The 24,468-nt window shown below is 37.4% G+C and overlaps 1 protein-coding gene across 6 annotated transcripts in view; it reads left to right on the top strand.

Moving 5' to 3' along the window:
* Window positions 1–4,889: 4,889 nt before the first annotated feature.
* The window catches only part of LRRC72 (leucine rich repeat containing 72), a 30,621-nt gene continuing 11,042 nt past the window's right edge, over window positions 4,890–24,468 (top strand). Inside the window, exons 1-10 of one of the 6 annotated variants that reach the window (XR_004166467.2) lie at window positions 4,890–4,956; window positions 6,777–6,850; window positions 10,128–10,197; window positions 11,440–11,521; window positions 13,277–13,390; window positions 17,592–17,681; window positions 19,620–19,784; window positions 20,701–20,728; window positions 22,265–22,490; window positions 24,279–24,417. Coding sequence is in view for 4 of the 6 variants with exons in the window: in XM_031590057.2 (XP_031445917.1) it covers window positions 4,924–4,956; window positions 6,777–6,850; window positions 10,128–10,197; window positions 11,440–11,521; window positions 13,277–13,390; window positions 17,592–17,681; window positions 19,620–19,784; window positions 20,701–20,728; window positions 22,265–22,430 (822 nt within the window). In the remaining 2 variants the exon portion in view is untranslated. Of the gene's footprint in view, window positions 4,957–6,776; window positions 6,851–10,127; window positions 10,198–11,439; window positions 11,522–13,276; window positions 13,391–17,591; window positions 17,682–19,619; window positions 19,785–20,700; window positions 20,729–22,264; window positions 22,885–24,278; window positions 24,418–24,468 lie in introns of those variants that run through there. The other 5 variants (XR_016467762.1, XM_031590058.2, XM_031590057.2 and 2 more) reach the window with 5 other exon arrangements.

Below are 24,468 nucleotides of genomic sequence, written 5' to 3'. Positions count from 1 at the left end.
GTACCACCCTACACTGCACTGGTACTCACCTTGAATATTGTGTGCAGCTTTGGGTACCACAGTACAAAAGGGAGGGCTACAAAGAAGGGTCTAGAGGGGAAGACATAAGAGGAGCAGCTGAAGTCCTTTGGATTGTTCAGAAGAGGATGCTGAGGAGAGACCTCATGGCAGCTACAGCTCCTCAAGAGGAGAGTGGAGGAGCAGTGCTGATCTCTGCTCTCTGGTGACAGCAACCTGAGGAAACGGCATGGGGAAAGTGATGTCAGATATCTGGAAAAGGTCTTTCACTGGGGGTGGTCAGGCACTGGAACAGGCTCCCAGGGCAGTGGTCATGGTGCCAAACTGCCAGAGTTCAAGAAGCATCTGGACAGTGCTCTCAGACACATCATCTGATTTTTGGGTGGTCCTGTGTGAGCTAGGAGTTGGACTCAATGATCTTTGTGGATCCCTTCCAACCTGGGATAATACCATGTTTCTGTTAACTTTTTAAAAATAGGGTCAAGCTCTTAGTATTTATTGAGAAATAATTGTTCTCCCACAGTTCTGCTTCTGAAGTTGTTAAGGTCACTGAGATATCATCAGTGCTATCAATAAGATTAATAGTGTGATTCAAATCACACAAATGCCTGAATGCTTTAGTGTGGAGTATCTGAAACATCTGCATGGGGCTTGCAGCTACTGGGCTTGTGGGAGACCTGTGCTTTTCTGGAGCTATAGCTGGAATGCAGGTGGGATATCCTACTGATCTTTCCTCAGTCTTCCAGGTTTCACCTGATAAACACTGATAAAATATTTCCGGTAACAAGAAGAAAAAAGGAAATATGCATTAATCTACAAGATATTGAATTTACTTCACACCTTTTCAAGTGACTTTTTTTTACAACCTCAAAAGCGATTTAATTGCATAATAGTCTGTGCATAGCATTGCTGTAACATGGACAATTTAAAATTTGTACCAATTACTAAATTGCAGATAATTTTCTTATTGTTTATGGATGTTCGGTTAACATGCAGAACTGTACAAACATGGGATTGAAAGTAAATAATAGGATCTGCTTTGACTGGGGAGTTGGATTATATGAACTCAAGATCCTTCCAACAAAAATTACTAGATTCTATAAAATGCAGGTGCAATTTTAAAAAATATATTTTGTGAAAAAGCCATACACCATAGTACCTTTGATAATAAGTATTTAATTGTAGATGATAATAAATGAAAGAACTGTGCAAGCACTGTGATATAATGATGTATGTTGCACTGATTTCTTTTTAAAAGTGGTGAGTGCAATCTCACTGTTTTATTCTTCAGTATTTATTTTTACACTAAGATACATTTGTAAAAAGGCAGCTTCATCAGGAAGATGTAATGAAACATAATTAAATCAGAGGTCAAGACTACAAAGATGAGACTAGCATGCAAATATGTTAAGTTACTTATGTGAAAACCTAAATAGATTTTACTTATAAACATTCCACTAAATTCTATTTATAAAAAAAAAATCTTGCTAGTATAATGAGTATAGGAATGTAGACCTATGTAGAATGTAGACCACAACATACGTAGACCTGTAAAATTATACAGAAACTGAAAATAAAACCTGAAAAATACAGAGCATTATCTAATAATATGGCAGGCATAAAAAAATAAATTTTGAATATTTTATGCTTTGGCAATTTAAAATGTTATTTACCAGACACTGTTATTTGCATTTTGCATCTTTCATACCTACTGAACAGTACGTTAAATTACAAAGTTGCATTCTGCTCTCAGCTTTTCAATACACTATCAAAATCAGAACTAAAAAAACTGAATGGCTTAGTCCATCATTTAGTAAATGTTTGAGTGTTACCTGCTAGATGAACCTCATGAAGAATGAGGTTTCCTGGCACAGGTAATCTCTTACAGTGAACTAATTTCACTTACCATGGCATGTCTGGTGCAGATAACTGATAATCCAGCTTGGGAATAATCTCATGAATAATCTTGGGAATAATCTCTCTGAAGCATATGACAGGGTCATTCGAGTGACTACAGGCCATTAAAACAAATAATTTGGGGAAAAAAAATAGGATGGCAGCATAGCTTGTTCTCTGGTGGAATAATTAAGCTCAAGCAAAGACATAAGAATCCTTTCTATAATCCATGTAATATCTATCTCTACCAAGCAGTAATTGCGAAGTAGCTAGATTTAGGTAACACTTCAGCTCCAAAACTTACATGTTGGCTATGTAAATCACACCATGAAGAAGAATGTTTAGGCTTTTGGAGACAGAAATGTTAGAGAGCCTGCTGTTTTATTGCTAGAAAAGACGAGTGTTTGGTATAAGATTCTCTCTTTGTTTGCTGTACATATTAACAATTCCCACTGTACTGTAAGTTTTACAGGGACATAGCATAAGATCAAAAAAAACAAACAAAAAAAAAACCCATGTTTTTTTTCAGTATATTCAACTCACAAATAGTAGGATTTCCATAAGAAGACATCATGCATAATTCTTGTTTTAACAGTTTTTCATCATAAAGCATTTAGTTTTGTCAGAATTCTGATAAACCCAAAACTTGAGATTTAGACAACAGCACTACATTTCTATCCACATTATGTATCAAAATATAGCTTTTTCTTCTTGCTGTATTGAGAAGGAAAAAAAGGTGGCTGGTGAATTTGGTAGCTGAAATAGAATTCCTAAAGAAACTTATCATGGTCACTTCCAGAAAGCATGTTGTCTTTTCTTTATTTGGAGAATACCTGGCATACTCTAGATGCAAGCAGAATTAAGTAAATGCCATGAATTGAGAAAGAAAATCAAAATACTTCCATAGTTACTGGTAAAGTGAGAGTTTGGGACCATCTCTTGCGGGCTAATTAGGCTAAACCTTACTACATTTTGTAACCTACACCATCTCCAAAACCATTGAGGTTACATGACACTGGTGCATATGCTGTCAGTCTGGAAATCAGACTCACTCACTAAGGCTGAACTTGGTAGAGTTCCCCTCCCCACTACTTGAAAGCAGGGCAGAGATTGTTTTCATTTGCAGGAAGGAAGTAGTCTTGGAAACTATCTGAGCTCTGGGAAGAAGTCTTTTCCCTCCCCAGCTCCTGGGATGAATGTCCTTTATCATTTAATACTCTCTCCACTGCATCTTCCCCAGATAAGATGGAGAATGTGGGAAACTGGATTAGGGGACGTCAAAGCCCATATGCAGGGTTGCAGCGATATATATAGAAATGGGTTTTGTTCTAAACCATGTTTAACCTGAACTTCATTATCCAAAGCAAACATGTTTCTGTAATGTGGTCTCTACAGCAACGCAATGGCAATCCCCCTTAGCCATGGCGTGGGCTTGAATCACAGTCATATTTATGTACCCAATAACGCCTCTGAGATACCTCAGGGAACACACAGTGTAACTCTGTGGGTCAGATGAACTGCAGTACCTGCAGTTTGGGTGGTTCATAAAATGAACAATTTCCAGAGCTGGCCTACCACCTTTGCCAGTGAAAACAAGATGTGTGCTTTCCCTCTTTTCATGTTCTGTTATCATATCTGTAAGATCACATTGTCTTGTTGTGACTCTACACCTGCATATAAGCAAATAAAGTATTTTTAGCATAGAAATATAACGGGGATTTTTTGGCAAAATGTGTATAGTAAGTCAGTCATTACTGTGAATATCCAGAAGAGTAAGTGATCATCTATTCATTTTATGCACAGCCATCCAGGAGTAAGATTAAATAGGTTATAGGTCATATGTTTCGGGAAAGAACAACATGTGGTAGCAGAAAGTATGCTGATAGCTCAATCTGAATCCAAAAATTTTCCACCCAAATTTCTTTAAACATAGTGGAGATTTTAGGTGTCAATAGGCAGAAGGAAAAATAAAAAAGATTAACTTTAAACAAACTTCATACATTTGGGCATACTTAGTTTTATACATGTAGGCATCCAGACTAAGTACCAATCAGTTATTAATAATGAGAAGCATCTCAACAGAAGAAATGAAAACAAACCTCAGCCAATGGATGTCACACTGGAATGCAACAAAATACCTCCTGGAGGTTCCCTTGCTCTTCATACCTAAACATGGTGTGACAAGCAAATTCAGATCTGGCTACTTGATAAAACAATGTTAATATTAAGGTTGACTTTTTCGTTAATAAATAACCGCCTCACCTTCCAAAATCCAAAGATTCCAATGCAACACAAGAACTACAGATCTGTGTACAAGTTTCTACATCTCCAGCACATTTCCTCTTCTTTTTTTGTTAACACCCGAGGGATATTTTTAGGAGTTAAAATAAGTGATTAAAGACATTTCTGTTGCCAGTTTTCTACCTTTAAGATGTCAAGCCTTTCTTATTTGAGGTTGCTACTTTTTAAATCTAACTAGCTGAAATGGAAGCCACCCACACCATTTTTCTATGAAAATGAGATATTTGCAATATAATACTTGCACTGCAGCTCCATTCCTCCATCATTCACACTCCATCGATGTCATTTCAGCGGTCTGAACAAGCAAAGGCACGCACATAATTAATTCCATGAGGGACAGCTTATCCGTATACTTGCGCACGCAGCTCTTGCTCTTTGTCTATCAGTTGCACGTAATTTACAATGGCTATTTCTGCTAATTGGAGTGTTCTCTGTTATTATGTCTAAATGTCTTTATGTCTAAATAAAGCTCCATGTTTTCAGACTTTTTTATTTTGTAGTTCAATCAAACGTTTTCCATTGTCCTACACGCACATCAGCACACACACGCACCCTGGAAAAAGCTTTTTCTATTCTTCAGCTTGTGCTGTGCATAAAATGGTTTTTAAAATAACAACACGGCAACAATTGCTTGCACATGTGGATGTCATAAACATTGCTCCGGGCGCCCCTTCCCTCGCTCCGGTCGCCTAGGAACGCGACTCTAAAATGGCGGCGGCTGCCGACGCTGCCGGCAGGCAGGTGAGCGGAGCCGCGGCGCTCCCGTCTGCCAGCGGCGCCCGCAGCCGCAGCGGACGGCATCGCCGCTGCCGCCCCCGGCGCGGCCCCTCGGAGCCGCCCGCCGCCATAGCCCTCTCGCCTCGCCCCTCCGCTCTGCTGGGGCGGCGGCGCGGAGGCAGGAAGGGAGTTAGCTCGGCAGCGCGTTGCGGGTGGCGGTGTGCCGCGGTCGAGCTGGGAGCTTCGCTGGGACGGCGTGGCAGAGGGCCGGGGCCCGGCTGGGGAAGGAGAAGGGGAAAGCTCAGCTAGTGCTCGGAAGAGCGGCTGCCTTCGGGCACTGCCCTTTCCCTTAAGCACGGCTGTTGAGCTGGGGGTTCCATTTTGGAGGTAGGAGTGCTCCCGTCTGCACGCCTGGCAGCTGCTCCCCTTTGCTTTCCCCAGGAACAGGCAGTGGTGTTCCTGGCACTGATGTACAGCTGCCTTCCTCTAGGCAGCTTTTCCTTTTCCATTGGCAGACTGTATGGGCCATTTGTTCAGGACTTTCCCTGCCTGACAGCTGCAGTCACGCTGCAGCCATATCAGGTTTTGGACAAATGGCCATGTCCGGCCATGTCAGCTGGCTGTGCTGAGTCAGTATGCACCATAGGCCCTGCTGGATCCCCTGGGAAAGTACCACATGTTTCATGCACTTGTGTTTGCACCCAAAGCTATCATGCTCCAGAACACGCTGCACGGACTCATCATGCAGCTAGTACAGGCTGCTCCAATCATACCATCAGTACTTGGAAGCTGTTTTGTATTTGCAAAAATATTTCGTAGAGTCATAGAATCACAGAATGGCTTGGGTTGGAAGGGACCTCAAAGCTCCAACCTTCTGCCATGGGCAGGGTTGCCACTTACTAGATAGGCTGCCCAGGGTCCCATCCAACCTGGCCTTGAAGTCCTCCAGAGATGGGGCATCCACAACCTCGCTGGGCAGTCTGTGCCAAGTCCTTCTCACTGTCTGAGTAAAGAATTACTTCCTAACATATAACCTAAATCTCCCCTCTTTTACTTTAAAACCATTCCCCCTTGTCCTATTGCTATTAGACCGTGTAAAAAAACCACTCCCCTTCCTGATTGTAAGTTCCCCTCAAGTACTGGAAGGCTGCAGGGAGATCTCCCAGGGACCTTCTCTTATCCAAACTAAATAAGCTCAACAGTTTGCAATTTTGTGTAAGCAAAAATGATCTTACTGATGCTGGGCGTAGTACGTCATTTACTAACCCCATGTTGTTCTGTGGAGACATCTTACTTTATTAATTGCTGTAACTGAGATCTCTAATACTCATGTTGAAAGAATTGCCTTTACAAATTATGGCATATCACTAATATGCTCTGAACATTTCATTTACTTCTACATTTTTCAAAGTTCAGTATACAGAGTTTTCTAATGCATAATTTTAAAAAATCATATGCATAAAATAAATCTGCAAATGTATTGCAAGTTAAGTTGTTCTCCTGGTGGTCAGCTGTGCAGTTTACCTGACATGAGCTGAGGAGCCTCTTCTTTGAATAACCATCTCATATCTATGAACTATGATTCTCAACAGGAAAAAAAATACTAAAAAACCCACAAAAATCCAGAGTGAGTGTAACATAATTGTTGATGTCTTTTTTTATCAGTTTAAAGTAGAAACTATTAATTTAATATCTCTTTGTTTTTTATTTTGCTATAGTTTGTGAGGGGCCATGATTCATGTTAACTTTGGCGTGTGTATTAATTTAGAGTCTGAATATGTATGTGTTACAATGTAATGACTTATGCAGGATCTTGTGCTTAAAAATGTACTGTGTACTGTCAGGCAGTAGAGAAACAGCTGAAGATCTGTGGCTTCAAGAGGAATGTGGATGTCTTGGTGTTGTATCTGGCTAGACAGTAAGTAGAATGTTTCTCAGACTTTTACTAGAACACACAGTATACATGCTAACCATTGTGCTTTCTGTAACAGTCCCTGAACATCATTTATATGTGAAATACCATCTTTATACCTAGTCTGTGCATGTTGTGCAAAAAGAAATGGCAAAGAAATATAGGGACGCAGGGAGCAGAGCTGCAAGAGCTGTGAAGCAGTTAAATGCTTCAGCCCTAGGCACGCAGTCCTTCTTAGCAACCCAGCATTGCTTGAGGGTCTGTAAGTTCACAGAGTTTTGCATGAACTTCTACCACTGGGAACAGAGACATGAAGCTTAATGGGCTGATCTCTACCTGTTCTAACTGGCTTGTAAGTCTGGGTGGAAAGAGTATCAAAACAGCAAATGAAAGAACACAGGACCTGCCCAGTCTGAGAACTGCCAAATTTCTGACCTCCCTGAAGAAATCTGTTGTTGCAATAGCAAAACTGAATGGTAACACCTTTGATATTACTTGCATCTTGGCTGTTAAGAACTGAAGAGAGGGCAGAGCAACATGAAGTGAGTACAGGAGCTGTTTGAGGCAGGGAGCACTGATCAGAGAACTGATCTCTGGGAGCTTGTGAAGCAGCTGAAGAGATGGGGCAGATGAGGAGAAGAAACCATGCAAAGGGAATGAAGGCAAAGCTTTCATGAACCTGTGGGTGATCTGGGTTGATAGAGCTGTGGCGTGAACATGCTGAGAGGCTACCAGAGAGAGATGGATACATGACAGGACATACTTTCAAGTTTTTGAAAAGCATACTTTGAATTTCTGGCCAGGGCACAATTCCAAGTGTTGCATACCTGTCTGCAGCCTCACAACTCTGTCTAGAGTTTGTTCTGTTGATATAGTGTAAAGAACTAACATAGTGTAATAATTCAGGCACAAGGCCTTCAAGGTCTTTAAGTCCTATGAATGCAAAAAACAAACAAACAAACAAAACCAAAAAAAAAAAAACAAAAAACAAAAAACAAAAAACAGGTGTTAGGGGATTTGAGGATTATTTAGTTTGCTTTTCATGGAAATTAGGTGGCCTTGAAAGTCTCAGTGTATCCCCTTAGCACATCTGATTAACACCAGGAAGGAATTCAAGACTCTGGAAAGAAAGTATGAAACATCTGGTCACTGTTATAACATTTATTTTAGAAAGAAGAAAGCATTGAAAATCTTAGTAAGTAAGATATTTACATACTGAAATAGTGTGTACAGTCTTAATAAGTGTATTTTCTGATGTTAAATACTTAAAAGTATATTCTCGCTGGCTTTGAAATACTCCTTGCTATGGAATAAAGAAAGAATAAAAGAATAAAGAGAAACAATCAGAAGGCAGATATAGAGGTGATCTGTCTTCCCATGAAACCATTTTGAGAAAGGTGATGCAAGCTTGTTTCTTTGATGATTGAAGAGAACCAATTTTCTTTTATTCTATCCCAAATTACCTTGAACCTCAGCCAATCTCAGTATCAGAATATGCTTTCTTAAGTGTTAATTTGACATAATTTTCTACTGGCTAAAGTAGGAAAAAAATTTAAAAAAAAAAAATTAAAGTCAATCAAATTTGAGGGAATCAAATTTTACTTTTAAACCACTACTGTTAAAGGCATGTGAAAAAGTGTACATTTGGTCACTGAAAGCTGTCATCCTAGGAAAACTGATTAACTTAGCAGTAGGTAGGATAAGAAGGCTGGAGGCCAGAAAGTATCAGTTTGTAAGAGACATGCAAAGCCTGGAAGGCATACAGAAAGGGACATGCTCCTCTAAAATGTTAGAGGAATTAAGCTTTCCCTCGGGCAAATTAAATGCCTTAATACTGCAAAGAAAAAAAAAACACAACAGATTAGGACTTGGAGATAGACAGCCTCATCTTGGCTGTTACAATGGAGTAAAGCCAATTAAAATGTAAACCTGTGTAGAATGGCAGTGACAGAATATTGGGAAATTTTGGTTTTGCTATCTGAAACATGATTTGGCAGTATGCAGGTAAAAGTCTACTGAAAAAAAAAAAAAAGAAAAAAAAAAGAAAAATCGCTCTGCGTTTCCCGTCAGCTCCCATGCACTTATCTTTGTTACCTGCAGAAATGTATTTGCTTGTGGCAACAAAATAAATACATACTTGCAGGCTTAGTTTTTAGGGATGATTTGAGGAGACCAAATAACCAGTTGAACAGAGTAGCTGCTTGGGATAAGCTCATACTCAGAAATGCATCAATTAAAATACAGCACATCAATTTTGTGGTGTTTGCTCCTGGTATTTTTTTTTTTTTTTTTCCAAATGCAAGATAGAAAGGTACCCACTCCCTGGTATCTGGAAGGGTTCCTGGAGAAAAAACACAAAACAAATGGGAAGAGGGACTTGGCTTCACAGCTGGAACACAAGCAGAGCAGATTAGGCTGATGGTGTGAGTTTAATTCCTACCAATCCAGTTAATTCTTTCTGAAACACTGGCCCTGGTCATGCAGAATGTTCAAAACTGACATGAAAATTTTATTATATCAATTAAAATTGTAAAGGTCATCTACAATTATTTGAGAGGAAATCAAGAACGTTTATTTAAAGCAGTGAAAAACAGCAACAATTAGTGAAAATTACTCAACGGCTCACCCATATTCACTGGTTAGTAGGTAATTTGTTATTTAGAGCACACCAGCAAGCTCAGCTTCCAAGTGCAAGGTACACAATTAAATTGAAATCCCTACAAGCACGTGGGAGAGAGATCCAACCTCAGTCAAGGTATTCATTTAAAACAAGACTGCTAATGAATATGAATACTAAGTTTATACAAGAAAAATGTTGAAGAAGGGCAAAAGATTTCACAACATGCATTAATACAAAATATAAGAAATTGACATCGATGTGCTTGTTGTCTGCCTGCTCTTAGCATCTCTGGCACCATGGCCAAAGAATCCATACTGTGCTTTCACAACATTTTTCCTTTATGTTTGTGTTCTTCAGAATGCAAAAATCCTCCTTCTGTGTTCTCAATAGAATTTCCACCATCTGCAAAGTAGATGAAATATTGTACTCACTGAAAATTATATGCTTTTATGGAAGAATAAATTAATGTATAACTGAGTTTTCTTTACCATTTCTTTACCTTTTGCTGCTCTGTTATGCTTTTATGTGTTTATCATGCAATTGTACTGTCTTTTTGCTATGTTTTCCACAGAATTGTTGCTTTTTAGTGCTTACATAATATTAGTTACCAGAAATCAAACTGCTTATGAAGTGATTAAGCACCACTTTATTTTCTTCCTCTAGAGGACTAAGAAGTATTCCAAGTCTGTCACTGTTTCGTAGGTTGAGGTATTTGTGGATTAACAACAATAAGGTAATGTAATAAAGCTGTAATGCCACCTAAATATGTTTGAATTAAGGGACATTCCCAGGAGAGTGTTTAGTATGACAATGTCCACATTAAGTGGACATTAAAACAATTCCACAAGCCATGTGCTGCACTTGCTCCACCTGTTTCAGTCTAGATGATCATATTTACAATGTCCTGTATGAGTTCTAAGATGATGCTCTGTAAAAATAGCCTAACACTACAGTTTTCAACCAAGTCTGAGCATGTTGTATTTTAGAGAAAATCAGCTACTTAGATTAGGAGGATTATGTGATTTAGAAATCTGCAAATATTTAGCCAACAATTACCAAGTGTCTTAGTGAATCCAAACCTTACTAAGAAGGGGAAATTTATAAAAGACACTATTTTCTAACCTGCTTTTAAATACCTTACTATACAGTAATTTACATGACTTTCACAAAGGATATGAATTCTTAAAACACCAGAAATGCTCGCTCAGGTCAGTAAGTAGCTCCGTGAGGAGAGAAAAAAATAAATTTACATTCCATGTAATTGAGGAGTATATGCATATCTACTGCCCCAGGCTAACATCAATTATATAGCATCTTATGTCAATTTTATTGAAAGACCTGTGGTTATCCAACTGTTCTCAAAGAAAAGCATAACTATGGATATGCTAAGAGGTTGAACTAAAATCACAGTATAGGGCTTTCCATTTTACTTCTAAAAGGCACTAAAGAGTAAGGAGAAATGGCCTGTTGACTGTGAATATGACAAAGATGGAGAAATACCATGCTGTATTACAGGTGTGTGTGTGTGCATAACCACACTAGAAAAGGTACAATAATCACTGCAAAGTATGTGACTGTTTTCAGAGTGCTATTTTCACTCAACCATGTTTTTCTGAATCTTAAAGTAACTTTTAATTTCCTACAGGAAAACTTACTTTGTCTCTTCCTTTCAACTTTAAGAAAATACATAGAGCAAAACACATTTGTCTTAAAGGCAGATATAATTCAAGATCTAAAATCACTAGCAAATTACATTACAGAAATCAAATTCTATTTGTGGTCCTTGTGTTTAAACTGTAAGGATAATCAGCTGTGCAACATTAATGCTCTCAGCTGTTTCAAGGGCCAGATTGGCACCCCCATTCATAGACTGCAAGATTAAATACTTACTATAAGAAAACAGTTTTTAAAAGACTGTGTTCTCTAACGTTAAATTTATGTTGTTACATGATAGTTTTTCTAACTCTAATTTCAGATCCAAGATTTAAGTTTCTTGGAGAAAAACTACTGTTTGACTGAGCTCTACCTCAACAACAATGAACTCACAGATATATCAGGTATCAATCTTCCCTTTTCAGACTGCTCAGCTGTACTTTCTTTTTTGTGTATTGGCATTCAAATATATAGCAGTGAATGACAGCCAGTAACTTAATGGTTGAAAGCTCACATATCTGTGTAAATGTTAATTATTTTCTTAGGGATTTGATTTGTTCCAGTATACTTGAGTGGCAGTAAACTGCGAGTTCACATCAAGCTTATGCTGATTCGAGGGTAATGAAATATCATACACTTTAATATCAGGCAATTGCAAAATATTTTGAATCCAGCATGACCATATCTTATATTCTAAATGAACATTTGAAGTTGTTTTTCTATCGGATTATTTGCAGTCCTCTTGCTGACCAGACATTGCAGAAGCAGATAGAAGAATCTCCTGGGAGCCATTCATATTTACACGATGAAAAACTGTAGTGCTGATAGATTTAGCATGAAAATGAAAGAGAATTAATTAATAAGTTGTCTCATTTCCTGTGCTTTCTTCATTATGTAGTAACGCTTTTAATCAGAAGTGTTTTGCAGAAAAACATTTTTATTGTAAAGTTCCATTTTTTACTTATATATCTGTATATATTTAGCTTGTTCTTGTAGATTAAGGTAGTTGTGCCATGCCACTGAATTTCTGAATGAAGAGGCCAAAGCATATTAATACATTTGTGGATTTTAGATGTTTGAAATATTAATATTTTACTTATATCAGTTCCTATAAAATATTAAAATGAGAAATTGTGTTGATTAGTTTCTTTGAGATCTTGTGGAAAAATGAATGTTTGAAAGAAAAATATTCAGGCAGAAGAGATGTTACAGTAGACACCAACATAGGGGTTTAACAAAGCGTGAGTGTCATTAGCAGAGAAATGTGGATGAGAAAAACTGTAGAAATTGGAAAATGAGCTATTGAAACCGGTTGTGGTACAACAATGTGAACATGTAGTTTGGGTCAGCTACAACAGTGCTTGGAATAACTTCTTAATACATTAATAATAACTTGAAATGGAACTACTTTCTATAGATATAATCTATGAATTGCTTGAAAGGCAAAGGCAATGTTAGGTAAGGATAAAAGGAAGTGGAGTTAAAGATTGCTGGGGTATAGAAGTCTATGGGAACTTTTGGGTCATGGCCTGAGCCACTGATTGATCACCTGAAGTGAGGACTGAGCTAGCCATGGGAGCACAGGTGAAGGCAATTCACCTGTATGATTGGAAAGGGTGGAGCCTGGCTGCACCTCTCCTACACCCCATTTAAGGGCTGACTGCCACTAGGGAAAGATCTCCTTCTGGAGATTGTTCCTTTTGGAGTTTTCTACTGTAAGTCTAGGATATAGGTGAGCATTTCATTTTTGTTTTTTTGTTTTTTTGTTTTTTTTCTATCACAATAATCTTTCTAACTGTAAAATACTATCCTAACCGTGCTGCTCTTCTAGCTGTATTTTTCTTAATTGTACAAGGAGAAAGGAAGGGATGAAGAAGGGAGCTGGTACAGATGTTTTGGGTCAAGAAAGATTAAGAGAAATGAAAAGAACTAGGGTCAAAATAAAAGTGCGTTGCATTCAAACAGTATGACCAGGAATGCAACAGGGATATTAAAATCTCTGATAGATTTTTTTTATTATTATTATTCTCATGGAGGGTGCTTTAAAAATGTAGACCTGGGTATATAACAAGAACGTGAAATTCAGTGTGCAATGTGACAAAATAATTATCTAGATAAATGCAATGAAATATAATGAGAATAATTATTTTTCATTTCAGGTGCTCTGAAAAACTTGCATTCATTACAGATTCTGTTGCTTCACAACAACCAGTTAAAACACCTTGGTGAAACGGTGAAGGAATTAAAAGGAATAATAAGCTTGCGGACCCTAAGTAATACCTTATTTTTGTTTTGCAGAACAGTGAGCAGTAGTTCTTAAGAATATCTTACCAGGATATGTTTCTTGTCTGTTTGTGTATCATTTGCCAATAGCTTCTGAAGCTAATTATCAATTTCAACCTAATTTGACGGAAGTGACCTGTAACACATGGAAATTCTGTAGAGACTACTGTTACTAAGCTTTTGGCTGCTGGCTAACCAGTCTTTTGCTTAAGTAGCTTGAAGGCAGTTAAAGCCATGTGCTGCTCCCTGTTTGTAAGGGGAAATGGGAGAGTGTTGATATTATCACAGAGGTGATGGGAGATGAGAAACTAGTGTCACTGTTCTTGAGAGTGCAGGGAAGATTATAGGTTATAGAACACAAATTCCTGTCTTGTTAATCATATTCTTTGTGGAACTTAGGATCTGCCCAGAAAGATGCAGAAAATATAGGCTTTTAGAGCCTAAGAATAAACATACTCTGTTATAACAAATAGTATCAAAGTGGCATGATTTTGGTATACTAGATGGGAATGAAGTTTCAAATTAAATTATACAAGATGGTGCTGGCACCACTAAGCTAGCAGCCTGCAGGAAAGTAGAATTCAATGCTATTAAGCTATTGGAAGTATAGGCAGTCTTTGTGCGTGGTTCCTGAGAGAATGTTGTCATAGATTGGCATGACCTATCGGTACATTGAGAACACAGGAAACAAGTTTCTTGTCTCTCTATCACGATCACCAAAGGTGAATATCATCAAACCATACCTCCTTAAGCATTCACAAATTGACTGTCTTGATCACAGGAAAGGAAAAAATGGCTTGCAAAGTACAATTTTAATTGAACTTTATGTTGGTCTGAAATTCACAAACAAATCAAGTGTTTAGGAAGACAATGTGCTGGCAAAAATTTTTTTTTCATTATGTGCAAGAATGAAAAATAGCGCACATAAGAATGCAGTTGTTTGAAGTGATGAGACAAAGCCTGGACAGATTCAGACATCATATGTATGAATGGTGCTGTCACTTGAATTTAATGTTATAGCTCTACCAATTAATATGGAGCTTCGTAAAGCACAGGGAGTTTGTGCTTGTTGCAGTTATCTGTGGGAAATTGAGAGAAATAGCAGGTAGTTATAGTGCTGCTGAGTCATCATGAGTGACGTTCACAAAAACTCTGTGAAAACTGAATGAAAACTGGACTGGCCACCATTATAGAACAGCAATTATTTAAAATAACTTTTTTAAAAAGGCTCTTCAGTTCAAAGATATGACAGTAAATCAGTAGGAGAAATGTAATATTCTACTTTACGGTCATTCCCTGCTAACCTTTACAGTCCTTCGACAAAACTTCGATGCCTTTATTTTAAAGAAATTTAATATAAAGGAGTTTCCAAATTACCAGGAGTCAATTAGTTTAATGAAATGCCTCATCACATTTGAAGTACAGGTCAGCAATAAATGAACAAAATGCATTTTAAAAGTGATTTCTATCAAAATATTACTATAGCATCTACTTGCCTGCTTGCAGTATTCAGAACTGGGAAGTGAGTGCAGCATTTCAGCTGTGTGAGTTCAGAAAGGCCTGTGCCCATAATTCATCTTTATAAAATAAAAAATGTTTTGGACATGGGAAAGTCCTCACTGTTGTGAGGCAGGTTTTTTTTTTTTTTTTTTTTTTTTTAATTTATTTATTTTATTACTGGAAAATTTGATTTTCAAAAAATCTTGCAAAGCATTAATAGAATTTCTGGATACATATAATAATGTTTTATTATTCTGTAGCTCCTGTGAACTGTTACAATGAGGCAGAGTGATACACTATTATTGTTCACTTTGGGAGCAATATTCAGCTACCAAAATGTTGCATTTCTTTTTTCTTACGGCTCTCCTGTGATTTTTAGCCACTGCACCGCTATGGATTTGGAGCATAACACCATTTTTCATCATGCATTTACTGAAGACAGTCAGCTTCTAAAGATTTACTGGATAGATTGCTCACAACTGCAGACTTTTGGGAGATACAGAGGGTTTCTTTATAGGCTACCTTGTTCTCACATCTCTTGGAATCCAAGATTTCTGCGTACTCTGCACATTACCTCAACTGATTTATTGTCCACATCTGATAACATCTTCCTGCTCAAAAAATTTGTTTTGTCTTTCACTATGTTTCTGTCACAATAGTTCCTTTCTACCCCATATAGGGTAGGCATGCTCTTTTCCTACGTTCTGAATTGGGAAAACAGACAAACCTGTGGAGGAAGAAAGCATTATCCGCATTATCCTAATTTGTAGAAGGAAAATTATCTTATCTTGACTAGAAAGCAGAGCCAAAAAGCGATTCCAGATGTTTTGTTAAATAAGACCATCTTGATCTATATAGGGGCTGGATTTACTTTAAGATCAAGCAGCAGAAAAATTTGTGCACTGTTAAAAATCAGTGCTGGTAATCAGGAACATGATCCAAACAGCAGAAGAACTTAGAATCAGCTCCTCCTGTTGTCTTGGAAAAATCTCTCTTTGAGTCATTGTTCTAGTACTACTCAAAACAACGAACTTACCTGCTTTTAGAGAAGGTCTAAGAAGTTTTTCTCTGTGGAATGCTACAGTGTATTTTCTTGGCTCAAGAACATGCTCATCAGACAAATACATGATATTATTTCTGGTTAAAGCTTCCTAGAAAAAAATGGCTATATAGTCTTGGGTGCAGTAAAAACACAAAATTTTCTTTTGCTGCCACCTTGTGGGCTGCTTACAACTCCAGGATATGGCAGTTTTGTTGAAAATTCATTACATTAGAACATTTTCTGTTCTCTGAATACCTGAGCAGGCGTTTTTCCACATACGAGATCCCAGTTACCACTCCAGCCTTATTGAACCTCCAAACATTCAGGTGGTAGCACTGAATGCTGAGTACTCTGTGAAATTCAAATGTAGCCTGGTGAACAAAATATGAAATCCTGTGGTTCACAAGCCATTGTAGAGTATTTCTCAATCTTTTTCATCTTTTAGTATCTCTGAAATATAAGAGCTCTTATTTGCCATTCCCCTTGCCACCCTTACCTGTTAAGATTAGGTAAACCAGGAGATTTTTTTTGCCCTTCAGGAAATATTGGCTACAGCCTCTTTAAAAACAGACTGCTGTAGGTCTTGGTAGAAATTGTCAAAATTGTTAACTTTATTTTTTTGCCTGCTGTGATCTTAAAGTATCCTGACTTTTTTTTCTGTACTGTTGATGAAAAACAGTATTTCTTTAAGGAGAAAAATAGCTTTATTTTGTTTTTAATTTAGAACACAAACTTTTTACACTCTGTTTTCTGATCTGGGGATGAGCCAATTTCTACTTTAATCAACTTTAGATGTCATTCACACGAACAAAACCAAGTCTGACGTGTGAGTTGGGTGGGTGCTTCACATTTGCCAAAGCAGTAACAGAGGACTGATGCTTGTCTGTGTTGCAAAGGTTTGGTTATTCAGGGAATGTGAACCTGAGCATAGTAAGTATTTCAGTCAAGTTACTAGTGGGCTTTTAGAGCTTAGGGCCTTATAACTTAATGAAAGTGTGTGGCACTCCGTTTCCTGAAGCATAGGTACTTTTACACATTTTAATCTTCAAGTTTTTCACTTTTCAAACTCATAATCCATAGAGAAATCAGAAAATGCAGTATTTTTATTTTATATTGCCTCTGTGGGATAAAACCTTGATATCAGCTCTGATAAAGCCTTAGGAGTTCTAAAGCTCATCTTTTTTTAATTAACTCTCTCCTGCTGCAAATTTTGTCTTATCATTAAGCCATCAGACTTAAAAAAAAAAAAAAAAAAAAAAAAAAAAACTGCTACAATTTAAAGTAGGCATCACCAAAAATACATAAGGAAATCAAAAGCGAGTATTTAGTGGTTTTGTCTGTATATCTTAAAAAAATACAAAAAAGACTTCAAAGGTTCTGAGTGCACAATGATGTCTTTCCTTAAACCTTGCCTGTGGTATTTTGCATGCTCTGCAATAAGCAAGTTCCTTGCAGTCTGTCTTCAATTGAGTGATTTTGTGAGTATAAAGGAACCAAGCTTTGTTTACCTAGTGTAAAAATAATTTGAAGTTAAAAATATTTTCTACAAAATCTTTGTCTACTTGTGCTCTTTAATTTTCCTGTCTTGCTGAGTTTGTTACTTTTCTTTGTAGTTTTGGTGATGGCATTGTTTTGTATATATTTTGCAGACCTGTTTTACAACCCTCTGGCATATGATGCAGGCTACCGTCTCTATGTGATACACAGCCTCCCCTCAGTACAGCTCCTGGACAGGAAGCGTAAGGATTGATTTTTCTCTTTTCACAAAGCATTGACTGTTGCTTTTGATTTTAATAAGTTTGGAAAAATATGTGGATTATTCTTGTCTGCTTTCTTACATACATTTGTTAATATCAGCTTGTTAGGACTTTTGCCTATAACCATTTTTGAAAGTTTTGTTTGGCATAAACTTCTTAGTTCACCCAGTGCTGTTAAGTTCTGTCTTTTTCTGTTTAAATTGTGTATGGTTATCTTGTAGTTAGTCTATATATTGTTGCGTAAGAGATATAAGCCTGCATTTAGAAACATGTACCTCTATTTGGTGTGATATTCTCAGATATCTGTGTGTTTCTGTGCGTTTCAAGAATATACGCACATCCATGCTAACCAAGTTGTCAGATGGAAATCTTCACAAATCATCAGATCTTTCACAACTTGTCATCTTAAAAGAAAAGAATTATATTGAGAACAGATATAGATATGTATCATTAAATATATTGAAGACAAACCAATTTAATAAACAAGCCACAGTGGAGCCAGAAAATCAGCCTTTAGTGATTGTGTCTTTGATGTTTGGTGAGCTATGTGATACACAGAAGGATTGAACATTACTGTGAAGTGCTGAGAAAGGTATTGATTTGTACCTTACTTTCTCCTCATGGGAAAACAGTGAGGAGAAACTGTCATCTTGGAAACCTGCTCCGAGCCTGTGGGAGAAACAGTACAGGAATTGAGAAGGCAGCCTCAGGACAACTGTTTGGCTGCAGGTTATGCAGCCCTGTCATGAAGGAGAGCTGGCAGATGGGCATGGTCTGTGTTAGGGGTTACTGAGCTTCTGGGTTGACCACGTGGCCATCTGCCAATGGCTGTACATTCATTTCCTATACTGGAAAGTGAAACACCTTTCCTGTGTACCTCCAGGCTCTTCAGTACTTGGTCTGGGGCAATTCAGACTGTTTTATTAACAGTCACTTTTGGCTGTCTGAAGCTAAATCTACTGGGATTACACACTGCCTTTACAGTTCTAAAAACAATTCCACAGAACTTCATGGACTCTTGTCTTCAATACAGTTATACTGTGTTCAGCTCTGGAGCAGGACTTAGAGCATTAATTTCTATGAAGCTGTACCCTGGGCGTTCTATTTAGTGAACTGTTTATATAATGTTACAAAGATTGTGATGTGAAATTAAATATTTCCTCTTTCAATCTTGAATGGAAAACGTTCCATCTGTGGAACATTCCAACAGCTTTGGCCTGGCTGGCTTCTTTATGCAGGACACGTGCTCACACTTTGTTACCTCCAGACATGGACGCTGCAGCTCCTTTCTAATGAGTCCCCCAGATACCACAACTTAGAAACTCCCCTGAATTTTAAATGTTTCTGCCGGAGTTAGGTTCTAAACCTACAGCTCTCTTTCTTTTCCCTATCTGAAGTTTTAGATTAGTATGCAGGTCGTATCATTAGTTAAAATCCCTTATTTAACTTACAGTCTCAAAATCTTTCTTTAAAATGTAAAGTTATTTTTGAAATCAAGCACAAAACAAGAAAGTGTGAAGCTTTTCTTTTTACTGCACTCCTTTGGTTTCCTCCATAATTGAGCAATGGGAATTAAACTGACCTTGAAGTGGGATTTGTTCACACTGTTCATAAAGAAACTTCCAAGTTTTCACTGACTTCTGCAATAGATCTCATTTGTATGGTAACAAAGAGCCTTGTCTGGTAGTTTCTTCATTTAAAACTCCTGATCCTACTGCATCCAAAGAAATACTTTGAGAGGGCTGTACCCCAGAGCTGTAGCAAGCATCGCTCTGTGATCCTCTTCTGAATCTCTGTGAAATTATGCAGATTTACATCACTGTTGTTATAAAACTGCACAGAATGAAGTTTGCATGCAAGTAGTTAGTACCAGGCTTTTTGGTTGATAGAGGAAATATTTTTTTATATCTCTTTTAACAGCAGTTACACAAAGAGAAAGGGAGTTGGCATTTTCTGTCTATTACTGTGAAAGGTCCAGCGCTGTGGGGTCAATTGCTTTCAGAAGGAGAGTGGACACGCTGCCAGGCACTGCCATCAGGCACAGCAGGGGCCCTCGGCCAGACAGGAGACTGATGGTGCCCCCAGGTATTCATAACCATAAGAGCAAAAGCAACCATTTGGAGGTGATTTCAATTGAAATTCTTTTGGTTCATCCAATAAAAACTTGGTGTCCGAAGTAGTAAAATATCAATGCATTGGGAACTCAACCAAACTGCTCTGCGAAGCCAGGAGAAGTGTTCAGAACAGCAGATGAATGAATCCTCAACTGAGTGCATTATGACAAATATGTTCATAGACTCACAAAATCATAAAGGTTAGAAGAGACCACTACAATCATCTAGTCCAACTGTAGTTCTTGCTACACCCTGCACTTAAACAAGTGCTTTAAGGTAGCTGAACAAACAGCATTTTATTTTTTCAACATATATCGCATTGTTATTTTTTAAATTTTATTTAAGAGCATTTCAGTACACCATAATGGTGATTCAGTGATCAGCATCCTTGAGTTTTGATGCCCTCTAGTGCTTTTATAAAATAATCTCTTGAAGAAAATATTTTCTCCTACTGTTGTAAATTTTGCACATCTTGCCTAGTTTTGTAAGCAGATTCCTTTTTATTCTTTCCAAGCTGAGAATGTTTTCATGACATCTGATAACAGCATATAAAGTCATTTTTTAAAGAGTCCTTAAAACATTTACTGCTGTGAGACAGCATGGTGAGTACCCATAACCTTGTGACTGCCCTGTCATGTGGCAATCCAGAGCAAACCACAATACTTTTTGGATGTACTTGTATGAAAAAAACCCACAAACAAATGCATGGAAAAGTTTGTCTAGGTACATGAGTAACGTGAGTAACTGAATTAAAAAAGACTTTGCATGTATCAAATCTGCTGATTTTTAGCTCATTTGAGCAAGTAATTTGTGTTCAGTATGGTAATACTCAGCTCATCAAAATGCCGCATGTGCATTAATGTTTTAATTTGAACTTTTTATTACAGGTTGGGAATTCGGAAATCACACAAATAAGTAAGTGTTTCTCTGGGCTTTCCATTCTTGGTTTTGTTGTGGGTTTGTATGTTTGTTTCTTCTTTCTTTCTTTTTTTCTTTTTTTTTTTTTTTTTTTTTCGGTGTGTGTGTGTGTTTTTTTCAGAAAAAAAACAGTAAAAATTTCTTGACACAGTTGAAAAGTTGAAACTGTATCATTCTGATAAGACAGCCAACCCACTGTTGTTTTAATTCTGACATGAAAAGGTATTCCAGTTGTATAAAAATGCTATTTATTTTATAAAAGCACTGTTTGTTTTATAAGATCAAATAGCAATAACTATAAAAAGTGTGCTTGAAGCATTAGAGCATCAGTATAGCTGTTCTGTATTGTGGCACAGACAGCATTTTGCTTGCTGGCTGCTCAGAAGAATGTACTCTCTACATTACTGAGCTATAGAACAAAATGTTTTAAGTCTGTAGTTAACTTTTATTCTGTTAAAATTCCAACATCAGAAATAAATGGAAAAGCTTATTTCTGTGACGTCTGCCTGGATTGAGGTGGCATAAAGTTTACATTTTAATGTGTTGACATCTTTAGATGCTATCTTTATAAGATATTTAAAATCTTAAGATATCAGACTTTTGAGTTTCACGTATGAAAATAGTGCCAGATTTATTAAAAGAAATAATAAAATCCTATATATGATGATTTCCTTTAAAAATTTGATTTTTATATAGTTATTCATTTTCAGTACAGAACTTTACAGTCAATTTTATGTTTATAAACGATTTTCCTATTTTCAGTGGAGCACATTCATTGATACAATGGATGTGCAGCTTCCACTCCATCTTATTTGTGTAGGTACTTAGAGTTTGTGAGGTACCCAAATATTTGACAGTGTGTGCTATACTCAGTGGGACAGTCACGTGGTTTATGTTAGTTTCCTAACATCCGTGTGTCACATAGAGCTACACCTCTATGGAATAAGTTCTTATAAATTCAGGTTTTAATATTTAACTTTCTATCTGAGCTTAAAGTTTTGGTTGTCGATTTGGAACTGATATTGCAAGTCTGCCGCTTCTCTCTCACAAATAGCAGGATACAGGAACAACGTCAACTGAGATTTCTGGATTCAGTGCCCTGGATTCTTGCATGGTCACTATTTAAAAGACGCACACTGAAATAAATTTTGCATTTACGTTAATGGATATCAAATCAATATGAAATTCATACATACACAGTTTTATGATTTCCACTGGATATTTGTAAGAATAAGAACATAGAAATGGGCAACAGTGCTTTAAACACAATTTAAATAATTTACTGCTTGTTTTTTTCCTTAGAATCTTGGAATGCTGACCTTTTCAGGTTTTCTTTTGCTTTCTAAAATTTGGTAACAGAAGGAAGCCTCCCAAAAATTTACAGTTTTCAAATTCTCACTCTTAAGTGACTTCTAACTTCATTAACTACAGAAAGCACACTTAGTAAAATAAGTCCAAAGTATTTTGAAAACATTCTGATAATGTACTTTTTGTTTGTTTGTTTGTTTGTGTTTGTTTGTTTGTTTTTTGCAGAGTTCCATTTGAGAACCCAGAAGATGCTGTTTTACTACGGGCAATGACAAGATCTATAATGGAATTTTCCTCTATTGACTGGAACAAAATACCCTCCTGTCAAGAAAGACGGCTTAAACACAAAGCAGAAGAATCCCCTGAGAAGCTGACAATCCAATTTAGATGACTTCTTTCTTCCTTAAGAAAAACACTGCTCCTCTGTCTAAAGTGGATAGAAGCATCTTACGTAAGTTACTATCTCTATAATGCAACTACACTAAAACATGCAGCTAATTAAATGATCTTCCAGGAAAAAAAAAAAAATAGTATTAGTGTAACATTCTTTTATCATCAAATATATAATAGGTAGGGTCAACAAATTAAGAAATCAAATGCTGACAGTGGTGATGTTATAATAAAAAATGTTTGAAATGCAATTCTTACTGTACTTTTTATCACAAATTAAAGCCAAACTATAAGATATACTTTTTAAGAAATTAAGGATACATTATTTCATTCTTTATAGTTTCTACTGCATAATTAGACTTATGATGTTCACTACCAGTAATATATCTTCCTCCTTCAAAATAAGGATATGAGATAAATACCATTCTTATTTCTTAGAGAAGTTCCAATTTGGTAATTTTGTGTGCTACACTAATGTACTGGAATCTCTTAGTTTTATGACACTACTGCACTGTGTCTCACTACCCACAGAAGTACAAGCAAGTAGGGGTGCTGCAGTCTGGTTCCTGTCCGTGGCTGCCTATACTCTCCATGATGTGTCTTGCTTACTGGTGCTTATGGAGAGACGAGATGTGCCATACAGAATGCACTGTGTCAGGACTGCTGACAGCATTGTGGCACTGCACCTGACACTTCTGGCTTCTAAAGCCAGTTACCACTGAAGGATGTAGCAGATCTGTACATAAATGGAAAGGAATACATTTCTTCACAACTTTCTCTCTCCATTCTGCCAAAGGCTTAGTTTCAGTCAGTGCTATTTGGTATATCAAAGTCCTTCAGCAGCCTGGGGCTCGTCTTCTGAGTTCCTTCTTTTTTCTCCTGTTAGCACTGAGTCATGAAACAGTCTAGGCTGGCAGGGATTGCTGGAGTTTATCTAGCCCAACTACTGTTGAAAGCCTGAGATAAGGTTATCCAGCGCTCTGTCAAGGCAAGTCAAATATTTCCAGTGAGGGAGAGACGACCACTTCTTGGCAACCTCCTTCATTGCTTAATTGCACTCCAGAGCAATTTTCTTATATCCAGATGGAATTTTGCCTGCAACAACTGGAGCCTGTTGGCTCTTGTCCTGTCACCGTGCAGCTCTGTGAAGATAGCTCATCTGCTCTATAGCAACCTCTAGGTACTGTAAGTCTGTGATTAGATCTGAGCTTCTCTCTGAGCTAATGAGCTCACTTCCTCCAACTCTCTGATCATCATGATGGCACCTTGGCTGGAACCTCTTCTGATTTTTTTGTCTCTCTTGAGTCAGGTTGACCAAAGCTGGATGCTGTATTCCAGGCATGGCCAAACAAGTGCCAAGCCAAATGAGATAATTACATCTTTGATCTGCTGATTATACTCCTGTCTTTACCTTCAGTGCTGCCAGGGCATTCCTCTGGCTCAAGGTCAACTTGCTGCCCACCAAGACTCCTGGGTCTTTTTCATCAGACCTAGACAGATCCCAGCCTGTACTGCTGCTTAATATTGTTCCATCCCAGATATGTGACTTCATAAACCTTGTAATTCCTTTCACCTTTTCAAAGTTAGATCTCTTTTTTTTTTTTTTTTTAATTTCAACTTTCCTAATTTTCTTGCTTAGAATTGTCATATTGTAAATGCCCTGAAGTCATTGTCATCAGCATGGTTTTAAGAGAGAGATCAACACCTTGGTAGGTTTCAAGACAAGCCAGATCAAATTAAACTGTGGCTAACGTTTTTTCTTAAAGCAGTCCTGTCTAAATTAAGATCCATAAGGATTCACTAAGTGTATGCAATCCCTAGTTTACTTAACTTTTTTGTGCTTTTACAGCTGACTGTTCTCACGGAGGTAGTCTACGATGTAACAATCTCAGCTGAGGAAGGCTGAAGTGGAGCACTGAGATCCTCATTTAGATTGCACTTGTTCTCTTCTGAGATTCACTGCAAAAAGAATTGTGGCATCCTCTGTTCATGGTTCTGAAGCCTTTTGAAGTTAGAATGAGGACAAATGCAAGCACAAT

This window comes from Phasianus colchicus, chromosome 6 (genome assembly GCF_987193195.1).
Source record: "Phasianus colchicus chromosome 6, bPhaCol1.hap1.1, whole genome shotgun sequence".
In the NCBI taxonomy this organism is placed as follows: domain Eukaryota; kingdom Metazoa; phylum Chordata; class Aves; order Galliformes; family Phasianidae; genus Phasianus; species Phasianus colchicus.
The sequence above is the reverse complement of the archived record's forward strand: the minus strand, read 5'-3'. Positions and strand labels throughout refer to the sequence as shown.